Genomic DNA, 14,835 nt, shown 5'->3' with positions numbered 1-14,835 from the left:
GTCCCTAAATTCTAGGCAGGCCAGTGAAAAATACCCTCCGATATGTGACGACACCGTGATGGCTCCCTCACCGCCACAGCCATGGGTGATGGTGATACAACCCCTTCTGCCTCTCTCCAGAAGGCAGAGACTTCTGGGAGGCCCCACTGACCTTTCAGGACCAAGGGCACCGAGGCTTCCTTGCCTCAGCACCCTCCTGAGGAGCTCGAGCCCTTAGTGAAAAAAATAATTATTTGTTTCTATTGAAAGAGGGAGATTTGGTCAAATTGTTTACCATCTCCCATCCTCCTGAGGATTAAAATCTGTTTCCCTTGTTATGTTCTCTTATTGTTCTGGACAGAGAATTCCTTTCTGTTATTGTTTGCAATCTGTACGCCCTCCTTTGCCCACAGTGATGAGCATGTGTCCTGTGCCTGCCTCTGTGTGCCTCTCCCATGACTAGGCTGCTCTTGCTAATTTCCTCTTTGTTTCTGTGCAGAGAGACGATGTGACGACACAGTTCACCCAGATGAACCTGAGCCGGCAGTCCTCAGGAGAGACTCCTGAGCCCCCACCTGGTCCGGTGTACCCGCCGTCCCTCATGGCACAGCCAACCCAACAGCCGAGCTATGTCATTGCCTCAACAGGCCAGCAGCTCCCTACAGGGGGGTTCTCAGGCTCTGGACCTCCCATCTCCCAGCAAGTCCTCCAGCCGCCTCCCTCTCCACAGGGATTTGTTCAACAGCCTCCACCTGCTCAGGTAAGTGTTTCTTTGTCCTCTTACCTGTGATCTATAGCTTATTCGTCGGGCATCTGGACATCAACATTTCCACCTAGAATTATCACCAGGTCAACCTGGGTGGCTCCTTCTGGTCCATACTGATATTCCCCACCTACAGAACCTGATCTGTCGTACTCAGCTGTTGTGCAAAGCCGTGCGGGCTCAGAAAGGACGTGTAATGGAACAGACCCAGCTTCCCATGATACAGTGGGAGAGGGTGCCATTTTCCAGGCTGCTGGTATGGGAGCCGTACAGGAGAGCACTCCCTCCCTCCCTCCCTGGAGCCCCTAGAACGGGAAAGTAGGAAGGAAGAAGAGAGCTGGCCCCTGGGGACTTTTAGCTCTTCTCCGCTGCTGCTCTGGAAGTATATTCTTTCCTTAAGCATTTTCTGGAGCTAATCTGGTGCCCCAGGCAGGAGCTCCTCTATGAATATAAAGGAGGAAGCTAAAGCGGACGTCCACTGTCCTTTCCTCTCCCCAGGGGGAAGCAGAGCTCCTGCGTGCTCTCACAGGTAGTCATTAATCATATTTAATTGACTTGAGCATGTAAGACACCACAGATCACTGATTTTTACTGTCTTCTCAAAGACTGATTATCTGTTACTGTTCACCACCAAACATCTCTGGTGCTCTCCTGGGTATCCCTTGCAGAATATTGCAAGTGATTACTGTCAAGATGTAAAATGCAAGGAGGCGTTTTCTGGTCCATTTTCAAGGCACACATATCCCAAGCAAATTCCATCCTAATTAAGAAATATTGCCTTGGATGAGCTGTTGAAAGTACGGTGTCACCTCTGTATTATTTGTTTCACTGCTTTAACATCTTGAATAAATTATTTTCTTTTCAAGCCATGCAAAGCCCTTCACCACGAAATGATTTTCATTCAGTTGTTCATTTTGCTTTGAATGATTAATTAATTGTTCATCTTCAGTTGTCTTCTCTGCAGCATTACTTCACCAGTAGGATTTAAGGAGATGTGAAAAAAATAATTTTAAGTTCCAGAAGAAAGGACCTCGTTAATATAGTAATTATTTTGTTAATAAATTAAATACTTTAAGTTTAATTAATGGGGAAAATAGTGTAGCTCTTTTGTCCGAAATTGCATCTCAGAATTCTTACCCATTTCTGCTATCAAGGAAAAGAGTTGGCAGAATATTTAATTGAAGAATTTTTTTGAAAGACATTAAAAAAATCTTCCTTGATTAATGAATTTCAGTATTAACGTGCTGCAGGAGCAAAGACAACTCAGAACCCCTGGTGTGTCTGCAACAGAAACACTTTCATCCCTTCTTCAAAAGACTTAGAAATAGAAGGGGAGGAGAGCAGAAAAACCAAACCAAACCAAACAGATGTTCATGGTTCATGGTCAGTCTGGACATGCACGAACTTCTTAGGTACAAGATATATCATATACATAAAAGTCACTGTGAGTTTCAATTTAGTAAACATTTTAAAACTTGATTACTCAACCATGGGACAATGAAAAGAACTCGAGGTACCGTCCTTGGGCATATGGAAATGCATGAGATGTGCGCAGAAAGTGAGCGTCTTCAGAAACTGTGAAGTCGGTTTTGTCTGCCATGTCATGTATGCCTTCTGAACACCCCCTAGAAGGTGAAGCAAGAAACACATAGACAAGGCAAAGACAGACTTGGAGAAGGTGGTGGGAGAAGAGATTTTTTAATATGGCTTCTTCTTTTTCTCATTTATTTCTTGCATCTCCTAATCTACTCACTCATATTTTGGTTCTCTGTGTTTTAAAATATACATACTTGGAAGTATACATTTTCTCCTTCTGGGAGTTATGCTTACTCTTTTCTCCCTTCCAACCTTGCATTTGGGTCCTTTGAAGACTCCTTTTAGCCCCACTCAGCACCTTCCTCTCTGGGGGAGGACCATGATGAGCCCAGTGCCCATGTCCCATTTGCTTCATGATTGGAAGCTGGAATTGCTAAGAGATGGCCAGTGCTCTGCCTGGGAGAGGTACTGGATGAAGTTTACCAAACCTCTAGCACAGCCTGGCAGGGTGTCAAAGAAGTTAGGGTGGGAGAAAAAAACAAGAACAAAACAGGACCACTGAGTGCTAAAAATTGAGACTCTCCTTCAAGAGGTTATGCTTTCATCCAAACCATTAGTATTCATCAGGAAATTTTGAAGTGTTTGAACTCTGTCCCTCATCCCTGAAGGTATTTCGTGTTTCATATTGAATGTGAGAGAAGAGACCAAGGATTGGGTAACATATTTCTGAGCTTCCACTGAATCAAGTCACAGATTGACTTGTTATTACACTAGGATTCTTTGGGGTTTTGTTGTTATAAACTCCCCTCCAAAGAAAGGGAGAAACAGGAAGAAAAAAAATAACCATAAACAAAATGTGCAAGCAGTTAGTTGCCACATACTGACCTGTGTTCTCTCAAGACTCGTCCAGTCCCTTATCTTTGGATATCCATGTTGCCAGTCAGAAGTAGAATTCATAACAATTCAGGGAATTGCAAAACCGCAGCTCAACACACTCTATCTTTTGTTCCTATGTTATGCTAAGGCAGGAAAGCATGATAGAAGTGTTTCAATAACAAGATTGAAATAAAAAAGTGTCTCTTATTTGACATGATCAAATCAGAAAGTGAAATACTCATGAAAATCACTGTTCTCAAATACAGGTGGCTTGTAATTTCATTCTGTGTATTTGAGAATAGCACTTGTAGGTTGGTCCTAGTGTACCTCCATTTACACTTTCAAGAAGATGATAGAAGAATGGTCAGAGAAGGCTGGAGATGAAAAATTATGCAAGATCAGTAAGAGAGCAGCCTTGATATAAATGAACTGAGGCAGGCAAGGAAGACTTTTCAAATCAAAAGACATTTGATTGGAATCTTGTTGGAAGTAATTAGAATATTTCCAATCATTCCTAGTCATTAGAAAGTGACAGTAGGTGGCATAAACATTATTTTAAACATATTTCCTTCTGTCAGATGGAACGTAAATTCTTTTGGATACTGGGGCTGTGCTAATCACTCTGCCAAGTGCTTTGATAGACTTGACCATATTTTGTAATTCCAATCCCTGCTTTTTATAGGCTAGCGATGATCAGTTTTCACATCTCACTTGTGTTTCCATTAGAAAAACAATTCAAGTTAGATGTAATATTTTAAACTACCATAAACTTTTTGTTGTTGTAGATGACTATTACATGCCCCCCCATTTTTAAAAAGATTTAATTTATTTATTTGACAGAGAGAGATCACAAGTAAGCAGAGAGCCAGGCAGAGAGAGAGGGGGAAGCAGGCTCCCCTCTGAGCAGAGAGCCCAATGTGGGGCTCGATCCCAGGATCCTGAGATCATGACCTGAGCCGAAGGTGGAGGCTTAACCCACTGAGCCACCCAGGTGCCCTGCCCCCCCCCTTTTAAAGATTTTATTTATTTGTTTCTTTGAGAGAGAGTGAGCAAGGGAGTGAGAGGACAAGGGGGCGAGGTGGAGAGGCAGAAGGAAAAGCTGGTTCCATGCTGAGCAGGGAGCTCGATGTGGGACTCTTGATCCCAGGATGCTCCATTGTGACTTGAGCTGAAGTCAGATGCTTAACCACCTGAGCCTCCCAGGCACCCCTGTTTCATTCACTCTTGTTTCATTTTAAAGACACAAAACCCAGTGTTTTAAGACAACAACCGTTGTGTTGCTCAGGGCTAGGTCAGCAACTAAAGCAGGACTCAGCTGGGGTGGTTCAGCTCTGCCTCAGGTGGTCATGGCTCAGACAGCTTGACTGGAGCTGGAACATCCAAGATGGCCTCACTCCCATGCCTAGAACGTCAGCGTAGCCTGCCCCCCAGGGTGCCTGTCTTCTCCAAATGGCCTCTTTCTGCAGCCGGATGGCAGCGGGCTGTTCCTCCTGTATGAGCCGAAGTGCAAGTCTTAAGGACCTGGCTTGGCCATGGCACTGGTCAAAGCGAGTCACAGAGCCAGCCCAGAGTCAAGGGCTTGGGAAATAGATTTCACATCTTCATGGAAAAGGTAGCATGCACACACACAGGCCCAGGTGAAGCCTTTGCTGGCCAACTTTACAGTCTACTACGATCATAGTACGTCATGAGATGACCATACGTATTTTGCATTAAAAAAGGTTGCTTCGTATACATTTCTCACTCCCTGTGGCTTTTCTCTTTCTCCCACAGATGTCCGTGTATTACTATCCATCTGGTCAGTACCCTACCTCAACCACACAGCAGTACCGGCCCCTGGCCTCCGTTCAGTACAGTGCTCAGAGGGCTCAGCAGGTGTCCCAGGCAACACAGCAAGCAGGTACTTGTGGTCTGTTTCCCATGTCCTCCTCTAACCCAGGGATTTTTGCATGTAAATCTCTCCGCTGTCCTCTTTGGATGAATATCCAAGCTTGCCTATTTAAATCGCCGCATTTCCCTTACCCAGACAAGATAACGGAGCATTGGATTAACTCTGTGTGGAAGAGTGACAGGTGCAAGAAGGTGAAGCCCACGTCACTCCAGCACCCCAGACATGCATGCTAAATACAGGCTCCATGAATTCGTTTTGGATCTTCTTAATTTCTTCTAAAGCAGAGGGCCAACCACATCCTTATCTTCCTAGTTCATACCTTTCCCTTTTTTTTTTCCTTTTTTCTCCCCGCCCCCCCCCGCCCGTTTCAACCTGAAGAAAATCCTCCCCCTGTTCCCAAGGCTGAGGGACCAAATTAGGTTGTTTCCATACCATCCTAAAAAGTGCTGTCTTTAGAAGAAGGCCCCAGACACTGCAGCCCGTGTCCCCGGTGGAACTCTGACTCCATGGCTCACTTTCTCAAGGGCCACATGCCTCCCGCCCAGAGCTTGGCAGCCACTGTGCAGTGGGAAGGGGGGCCGATACACTGTACGAGAGTGAGTAGCAGGTCTCACAGTGAACCGGTCTCTTTCCCTACTGTGTCACACTCCTAATGGCATGCCGGTGCCCAGAGAGCAGCAGGAACCCAGCAGGGCTGAGTGACTTGTGCTAGGGAGAGGCTTGTGTCCTTCCTGCTGACCACTCTGCAGGGGAAACGGCTCATTGCCATGCTGAAGACTGCCAGCCTGGGGGACCCCGCCTTCCGTAAGTAGGTTGTGTGCCGCAGCGGTGCTCCCACTGCCTCCTGATTGGCTGCTCCGCGATCTGCATTCTATGCTGATTCTGTGTATATGCATATGTGATATGTACGTGATATGTGGTATATACGGGAGATGTGCACTTTTTATTAGCGGACAAAAAGCACAGTCCTGGCCAAGGGTTTACACGAAGAACGGACGCCCTGAGACTAGGGTGTCAGGTTGGAGAAATGATTCAATTCCTCTGTACTGCAGATGGGTAGGTAGTCTTTGGTTCATCTCATGGCCTATTCAAAGTCTGTGGGAGAAGAATTAGAGAAATATATAACTGCCAGCCAAACCTTCTTTTGTTTCAACACTGTAATAGTTTGGGGGGAAAATACACATTGACCTCTGATTTTACATTTTTATAGTAATAAGAACACGAAAAGGTGGATTTTTTATTTTCTTAAAGATTTCATTTCTTTATTGGAGAAACAGAGGGGGGGTGGAAAGGGGGGGAAGAGGGAGAAGCAGACTCCCTGTTGAGCAGACAGCCCAATGCAGAACTCGATCCCAGGACCCTGAGACCATGACCTGAGCCAAAGGCAGGCACTTACCTGACTGAGCCCCCAGGGGTCCCAACACAAAAGGGTTTAAGTGATCAGTTATGTTAACTAAAAGGGTTTGAGAATATTTTCTCTGATTGTTGGACAATGTTGTTATCTCCATCCCGTGGTGGTAGCTGTGCTGTTAGTTTCGATATGTACTAAAGGACTGCTTGCATTCTTCCTGCTCACGTTTGTCAGAGAGTTCATCGATGATTTCCTAGCTACTATCCAGAGGCTACTGCGAAGTTTCCCTTTTGGTTACCAATGCCTGTAGAAGAAAGATGCAGCTATCGAATGATCCTGATTGACCAAATTTTAATTTACCGCCATTATTTGACAGTTTCCTAAAGAGTTATTTCAGACTTGTGTTGGAGTATATAGTTCCTATGCAGGCATGTGGTTACAAACATTCTGGAACCTACTAAAACCTGAAAACTCCAGATCTGTGTGAGGGCTGAGACGGTTGGATGAATACGTTCACTGGGCAACAGATGGAGATGGAGGACAAGCCTCAGTATCCCCCTAACCCCTCTCCACTGTCTTCATTGATGCATTTCAATATTAGCAAGAACACTGTGATATTTTTCATCTTTTCTAAAACATTGTGGGAGAATCTAGGGATGCAGAACCTCCCCCATCTCACAGAGACCTAACTGGCCCCAACTACATCCCATGCAGCCTGCAGACATTGACTTGTCTCATGCTCCCACATCACCATGGAAATGCCACCCCAAGGCAAGGTAATGACACCATCATTAGAAGGGTGCATTGTAAAGTGGGATTATATCCCGAATAGAAGTGCTTCAGGTATCAAAGAGATGAGTGGAGTTGAGGTGGTGTGTGGGGACTGGGGAGATGAGAAAAAGGAAATGATGTGTGAATGATATCATAGATACACACATGAGAACTTTGAGCTCCTAGCTTTTGAGACCACCACACCCGGTATGAGCTGAAAAATCTCAATGCAGTTTCCACCACGGTGCTGAATTTACTGAAGGTTTAGGAAGACAGCGTCCTCCGACCTCACTAAGAATCACCTCTGCTAACAAAATCCTGGCCATCCAGCTCATGCCAAGGCTCCATGACAGTGTTTAACTACAGCTAGGAGGGCCTTTGCTGACTTTAGTGACACTAAGAAAGACTTCCCACAGGGACTCAGTGGTTATTTGGGGGAGCTGCAGTTTCTGGGGGGAGTTGGAAGGTAGGCCCTCTCTATCTGTAAAGCGACCTCAGGACCAGGGATGGGCGGCCCCATCCCGCAGTGACATCCTGACTCTCTGGAACCAGACTTTGTCCCACCTTCTCCTGGCCTGCATCACGGGGTTAGACATTAGTGGGGAGCAAATTTGCCTCAGTTATAACCAAATGAGAGTATAATCCTAGTTTGCTTCTTGGCATTGTTCTTAATCTTTATGTAATGGTCATGAAAATATTTCTTCTTTGTCCCACATTCTTGACCAAATTGAAATCTCTGTAAGTCGCGACATCTTTCCTAGGCCTGGAAACTACACACACTGGGTTTTTATAAAGGAAATCGGATAGTCTGCAATTGGCTAAATAGGCCACTTGAATTACCTTGAGGCCCAATAGGGGGATGAATGATTTTTTTGTATTCAACACCACCAACAGGTGATACAGGTGCTAAGCCTCTAGAAGGAGGCGTCACTAGTGGGGATTATAAACAAGGGTCGTTAATGTTCAGAAATTTCGGAGAACTTAAGTGGTAGATTTGAACGTGGTATTTGGATTTTGAAGCTACATATCCAAGGGAAGTAAAAGCCATCAATACAGACGTGTCTCTAATGGGGGAAAATATGTTGTCAATTTAACATCATCAGGTAACCCCAATAGTGAAGGAAGATAGTTTTCTTTACGAGAGCGTTGTTGATGATCTGAAGCTGTACAGAAAGGCAGTTATCAAGTTCGAGCTAAAAAGACTGTGGTTTTCAAATCCTTCCAGCTCTGGAAGAATTGCACGTGAGGTTGTCCCACCTCACTTGCAATGGGAATGGGTCTTTCCCTGGGGGTCAAATACTGAAATGGAGGGCCGATGAGCAAGCCTTTCATTTCATCATCTTTTTGGTTTACTTAGCAGTCAGTTACCATATTGTGTTTAGTTAATACCTATGTTGCTATGGTTTTTTATTCTGGTTTAAAGAACTTTTTTCTGTTTGTTTGTTTTTAAAGATTTTATTTATTTATTTGAGAGAGTGAGCATGAGCAGGACTGAAGGAGAGGGAGAAGCATACTCCCCACTGAGCAGGGAGTCCAGCATGGGGCTCCATCTCAGGACCCTGCCAGCATGACCTGAACCATAGGCAGACGCTTAACCGACTGAGCCACCCAGACGTCTCGAAGGACATTTTTTTTTTTTAAAGATTTATTTATTTGACAGATAGGGATCACAAGTAGGCAGAGAGAGAGAGAGGAGGAAGCAGGCTCTCCGCTAAGCAGAGAGCCCGATGCGGGGCTCGATCCCAGGACCCTGGGATCATGACCTGAGCCGAAGGCAGAGGCTTTAACCCACTGAGCCACCCAGGCGCCCCACGAAGGACATTTTTAAGGCCACAAACTTGTTAGTAGTAATTATAGCCACCATCAGTTAGGTCTCTAAGGAGCTGGTTGCTACGTTAAGTGTTTACAAACATTGCATTGTTTCATCCCCACCACAAAGTTATATAGGAAATAGTAGCTGTGAGTACTCCTGTTCAGAAATAAGTCCCTCAGCATGCCAGGGCTGATCAGACTGGGAGGAGCACCCAGACGTGCCTGGTTTTAAACCTGCACATTTAATCAGTTTATCATAATCACATAAACCTAGTTACTAATGTGGCCTTTCTTTACTCTCATGGTTGATCTAGAGAAACGAGCACGTGGAAACTAAGCCCACAGACCCGTGTCACAGAGGCTGATAGCTTCTAATTAATTATCCAAGTATGCAGGTTGACTAATAGCAGAACAAATGGGGGGCTCTGGACTTGGGCTTCCGACCCCCCACAGGCTTTCATATTCCTTTGCAGAGCTTGTCATGAACGGCAAATGACAGAGCTCAGCTGAGGCATTTACGTGTGGATCACATATTGAAAAGAGAGAAAGAAAGAAAAAAAAAATAAAAGAATTTGTCTTGAATCTTTTATCCAACTCCAAATTCCCTTTCCAGTTTAACTAAAAAAGAAATACATGTAGCTTTATTCTCCACTCTCTGCAATCTTGCACATGTTCTAAAAGCCACAAAAATGGGCTTGTAAAGTCCTATATGCTTTCATAAGTGGGCATGTGGGGATGAATAAATCCTGGTTTTGGTGTCAGAATACTGATGGCTTCATAAAATGAGTTGGAGAGTGTTCCCTCCGCTTCTGTTTTTTGGAAGGAATTGTGTAAAAATGGTGCTGAATTAAATGTTTGATAGAATCCTCCAGTGACCCTGTCTGGCCTGGAGATTTTCAGAAGCATTAATTTTTACTTTTTACATGAATATAATTCCTAGAGCCTTTAATTATGAGATTGTTATAGTTACAGAAGTATTCAGATGATGGGTCTCATCTCTGCTGAGTTTTGGTCCTTTGTGGTCATTGAGGAATTGGCTCATTTCTTCTAAGTTGTTGGACTTGTGAATAAAAAGTTATCAGTGGTATTTCTTTATTATCCTTTGAATGGCTGCAGGATATGTTGGGATATCCTGTTTTTTTCTTACTATTGGTGACTTTTAAGTTCTCCCTTCTCAGTTTTGTAAATCTTGCTAGATTTATCAATTTTATTGATCTTTTCAAGGAACTACCTCTTTGTCTCATTTATTTTCTCTATTGTTTTATTGTTTTGATTTCATCGATTTCTGTTCTTTTTATTTTCTTCCTTCTGCACACATTAGCTTTATTTTTTTCTACTCTATGTAGTTTTTTGAGGTAGGAAGTGAGATTATTGATGTAGGACTCTTTCTCTTTTCTAATGAGAACATGCATAGAGCTATAGGTTTTCTCCATAGCCTTTCTTTAACAAGGTGTCACCTATTTTTATGTGCTTTATTTCCATTTCCATTTTCATTAATGTGTGTGTGTGTGTGTGTAATTTTTTGTGAGATTTCCTCCTTGATCTATGGGTTAGTTAGAGGTGTTTTGTTTAATACCCAAGTGTTTGGAGGTTTCCCTGTTGTATTTCTGTGATTGATTCTAGACTGATTCCGTTGCAGTCAAAGAACATACTCTGTATGATTTCAACTCTTAGAAGATTGTTGAAGTTGGTTTTATGGACCAGAATATGGTCTAACTTTCTGAATGCTCGATAAGCTCTTGAAAACGATTGGGTACTCCGCTGTTATTAATGGAAATGTTCTAGACATGTCAATTAAAATCCTGTCAGTTTCTTTTGTTGTTCCGATCTTCTACATTTTTGCTGATCTTCTGCTTACTAGTTCTGTCTGTGGCTGAGAGGTGACATTCACAGCTCCAATTATAAGGCTTCCTACAGTCCTGACCTGACTCTTAAGGCCAAGGTTACCGTCAGTTTCCCTGAAGTCCAAGGATGCGGGGGAGCCTTTGAAGTTATTCAAAGCATGTTCTCATTTGTTGTTTTTCTCCCCCCGCCCCGAATACTTAATATATGTTTGATTCCCTAGAAAATGGTGACAGTATTTCATAAAAATAGTCTGGAAGGTAAGGCCCTATGACCAAGGAGGTTTTGGTCAACTGGTCCCAGACACTGTTTCCTACATCCCTCACTTGCCAGGCTTCCAGTACTTTGCTTAATGACAGTGCCATCTCTTTAGGTTTAGGTAGAAGAAGAATGTAGATTGCTGTTTAAAACAGGCAGCCCAAGAGTGCTGCAGGAGAACCTGAGTTCTTAAATGCCCTTGAAGTAGAGCAATAGAAGGATAGAAGGTGGCAGAGCAGAGCAGGAAGGGGGAAGGGTGGGGAGACAATGCTTTGTTTATACTGCATTTACAACTGCAGAACATCCTTTGGTGTAGATTCTGAAAACTCTGGAGATGCCGCTTACCTCTGCTTTTTAAATCCTTTTCCTGGCCCCCTCCCCACTCCCAACCATCTGCTGAGTGCTTCATTTTGGGTAAAAACCAGTTTCATAGAGCAATTTCCGTAAAAATGTTTTACTTTTCAAATTACAGCTCAGAAGGAAACCATGAAAAAGAAATCTTAAATAATGCATCATATTGCAAAAGCCCAGGCAGCTTTGGGGGGATTCCTTAAGCCTACTTAGTTTATTTCTGCTCTGTCCTGTCAGGACTCTGGGTTGGGTAAATGACGAGCCAACCCGCCTGGTAAAGTAAGTTGGAATCCTTGCAGGAGGCAGTGATGGAGGTCTTGAAAATTGTTTGAGTCGCTTCATTCACTCTTTCACTTATATTTAACATCAGCCTCACTTGGATTCTCTCTAACACTCTGCTGAACAGCCATCCTGAGGTATGAATAGTCGGGACAGAATTTAAATGCTTAGTTTGGTTAAGTGAGGAAACCGAGGAAGGTCAGCCTCCTGCCTGGTGTGGCATCTTTTTGGTCAGAGCCAGAAAGGGTGCGGGGAGGGGGCTTCTAGTACCTCAGTCTTTACAGATTCAGGGACAAACATCGATTTCAGAAACCCAGCAGGCTTGCTCAGTGTGACCAATTCTGACTTGTGAGATTCTGCTTTTGGATATTTGAACTTAGTACCATGGGCACATTATATGGAGAGCATGCAAACGAGAGTAAAATAATATCCAGAAAACTTGGGAGACATGTTATCACCCCTCCCCCTTCCTAAAGGCGGAAATTGGAGCTTCCACACCTCTCAGAGTATCATTTTTCTCTGTCCTATTAGAGATTCGGGAAACAAGCTCTGCAACAGCCTTCCTGTTGTCCAGTTGATGAGAGAAAAGAATGACGGATACAGATAAAGAACATTTGCAATGAATTAAAAATATATGCAAACAAAGAGCATAGAGAAATACACTGAGGGAGGAGAAAACCAGGTCAGGGAATGCAGATCCTGTTTGTTTTATTTTGCTAACTGACGATAGGATAACAGCCTATTCCAGGAATCTTTAGGGACACTCTGACCTTTAGGATATAGATTGCATTGATTCAAACCTCCTTTCTACATAGGCAGAAAACCTTTGGTGTGCAGAGAGTTCTTCACTGAAGGCTTGTAGAATTGCAGGGTTCAGCCTGCCAGAAATACTAGCTATATAACAGGCCATTGGATTTTTCCATGCCTCTCTGGATTCCTGAGAAGAGCTTGTAAATGCCATTCTCAGCCCCTCCCCATTGAGGGTGTTTAATGGAGCGTTACTGTGGTCAGTGCTCCCTAAACTTTAATGAGCATATATACCAACGAGGATCTTGATCAAATGCATATTTTGACCTCAGTAATTTTGGAGTGAGTCCTGAGATTCTGCATTCCGAGCACACTCCCAGGGGATGCAGGTGCTCATGGCCTGCCATCTGGAGAGCAATGTCATAGATAGCAAATTTTTTTTTATAGAGTTTTTTTTTTATTTTATTTATTTGACAGAGAGAAATCACAACTAGGCAGAGAGGCAGGCAGAGAGAGAGAGGAGGAAGCAGGCTCCCTGCGGAGCAGAGAGCCCGATGCCAGGCTCGATCCCAGGACACTGGGATCATGACCTGAGCCGAAGGCAGAAGCTTTAACCCACTGAGCCACCCAGGCGCCCCTAGATAGTAAATTTTTCATCATGGCTGGCCTGTATATAAGCTGTTGCAAAGGGAAAGAACCTACCCAAATTCACTCTTTGATTTGACATTATTTATACTTTAGGCAAGAATTAATACTTCATAGTTAGTATATGACGCTTATGAATTATAGCTAGTATTTAGGATTAGTGCATTAATGTTTACAGATCCAAATTTTGAGATAGAAAATAAAAATAACATGATTGCACAACACAGCAGGCACTCAGAAGTGTTGAGTGAATAATGTGTGTACTTCTTTTCAAGTTAGCATGAATGTGGAGGGTTAGGTGGTTGTGTGTATGTATCGGGGTGTGTGAATTTGAGAGAGAGTGAAAGAGAGGGGGAAAGAGAGAGAGACGAGAATGTGTGAAGATTGAAAAGGCTATATGGAAACCTCTCAGTTGTTCATCTCAAACATGAATAAGAACCAAACTCTAGTTAAATGTTTTAAAATCAGATAGAGAGACAGCCCAACAAACCAATCCATAGCAACAAACAAATACACACATTTTTCAAAGTTCAGACATTTGCCCAAGGAATAGGTCAGAGACCCGTTGGGCTGCTTTCAGGGGGATAGTATGTTTGGATTTGTGTATGCTTAGCAATTTAGGAGTTTTTATAAATTTAAAGGAATAATGTTCCCATCAACACTCATTTCAACTGATTAGTTTTAAAAGTGTTCAGATGGCAGGGAAGAACCAGTCCCTGAAAATTGCTTATAGGACCCCCTGTTCAAGGCAGCTCCTTCCTTCAATCACTTGGCTCCTTTTTGAGTGTTTAACAAAGGAATGGACTCGGTGGCGTCTCTGGCAGAAAGATGGCATTATCTGTGACACATGTATATTTGAAAATAGACCAAAACCACAGCTCCTTTCCTGATGGCCTGCATGGAAGTTCAATAAACAGTGATATGTTTAGCTTTTTGCTTCTTGTAGTAGTACTATTTTTGTTGTGATAGAATATTGTTCATAATAACATCTCCTAGTAGGAAAAAAGATTATTGTCTCTTTAATGTTGTTCTGAAACACATTTGGGATGGGGCAAAATGTACCTTAATGGAGTCTATAAATTTATTTAACCAGAGCACTTGTGTAAAGTTGACAGTGAATCCTGCATTTTTAGCTTGACTTATTAAGCCGTGTCAATGCAACTGAGAGTTTTATCTTTGAAAAAACACTTCTTTTTCTTTGTTCTTATGGTATTCCTCCCTTTGACTTTCTTCCCCTTGGGTATGGGTGAAGATGGGAAGAAGGACCATCAGAGCTAAAGAATAAAGACCAATAAAACACATTAATTTCTAGACAGTGGGATTTTCTTTTTTTAATCTCAAATAGCCTTCTCCAAACTTAATGGTTTTAAAAAATACTTATTTGTCTAGTTATCCTACATATAATTTACATATATTTTAAGGCTTAAAGCCTTATTAATCTCTCTCTATATTTTTAAATACATTTTTAAAAATGTATAACCAATAACCACTCAGAGAAGTAATGCAGAAATTGTTACACTTGACCACTTGAGGAAGCCATTCGTACCCTGGGTGTCTGCGTTATTATGTTACTAAAAGCAGAGGGTGTCGATTATCAAAGAGTTGCACGAGGACTTAATTGTTTGATTTCTGTTAACATCAGTGGAAATCACATGGATAAATCCTTGCGGAACATGCTGTTCTGAAAAAATGAGTCTGGAAAAGGTTTCTATGGAAATGTTCATGTGTTTCTTT

The 14,835-nt window shown here is 43.0% G+C and overlaps 1 protein-coding gene across 24 annotated transcripts in view; it reads left to right on the top strand.

Moving 5' to 3' along the window:
- The window catches only part of ARPP21 (cAMP regulated phosphoprotein 21), a 153,703-nt gene that overhangs the window by 98,074 nt on the left and 40,794 nt on the right, over positions 1-14,835 (top strand). For all 24 annotated transcript variants that reach the window (XM_046003061.1, XM_046003080.1, XM_046003076.1 and 21 more), the window contains 2 exons: positions 479-739; positions 4,928-5,054. In XM_046003061.1, coding sequence (XP_045859017.1) covers positions 479-739; positions 4,928-5,054 — 388 coding nt within the window. The remainder of the gene's footprint in view (positions 1-478; positions 740-4,927; positions 5,055-14,835) is intronic.

This window comes from Meles meles, chromosome 4 (genome assembly GCF_922984935.1).
Source record: "Meles meles chromosome 4, mMelMel3.1 paternal haplotype, whole genome shotgun sequence".
Taxonomy (NCBI): Eukaryota; Metazoa; Chordata; class Mammalia; order Carnivora; family Mustelidae; genus Meles; species Meles meles.
This window is presented reverse-complemented; position numbering and strand designations above follow the sequence as displayed.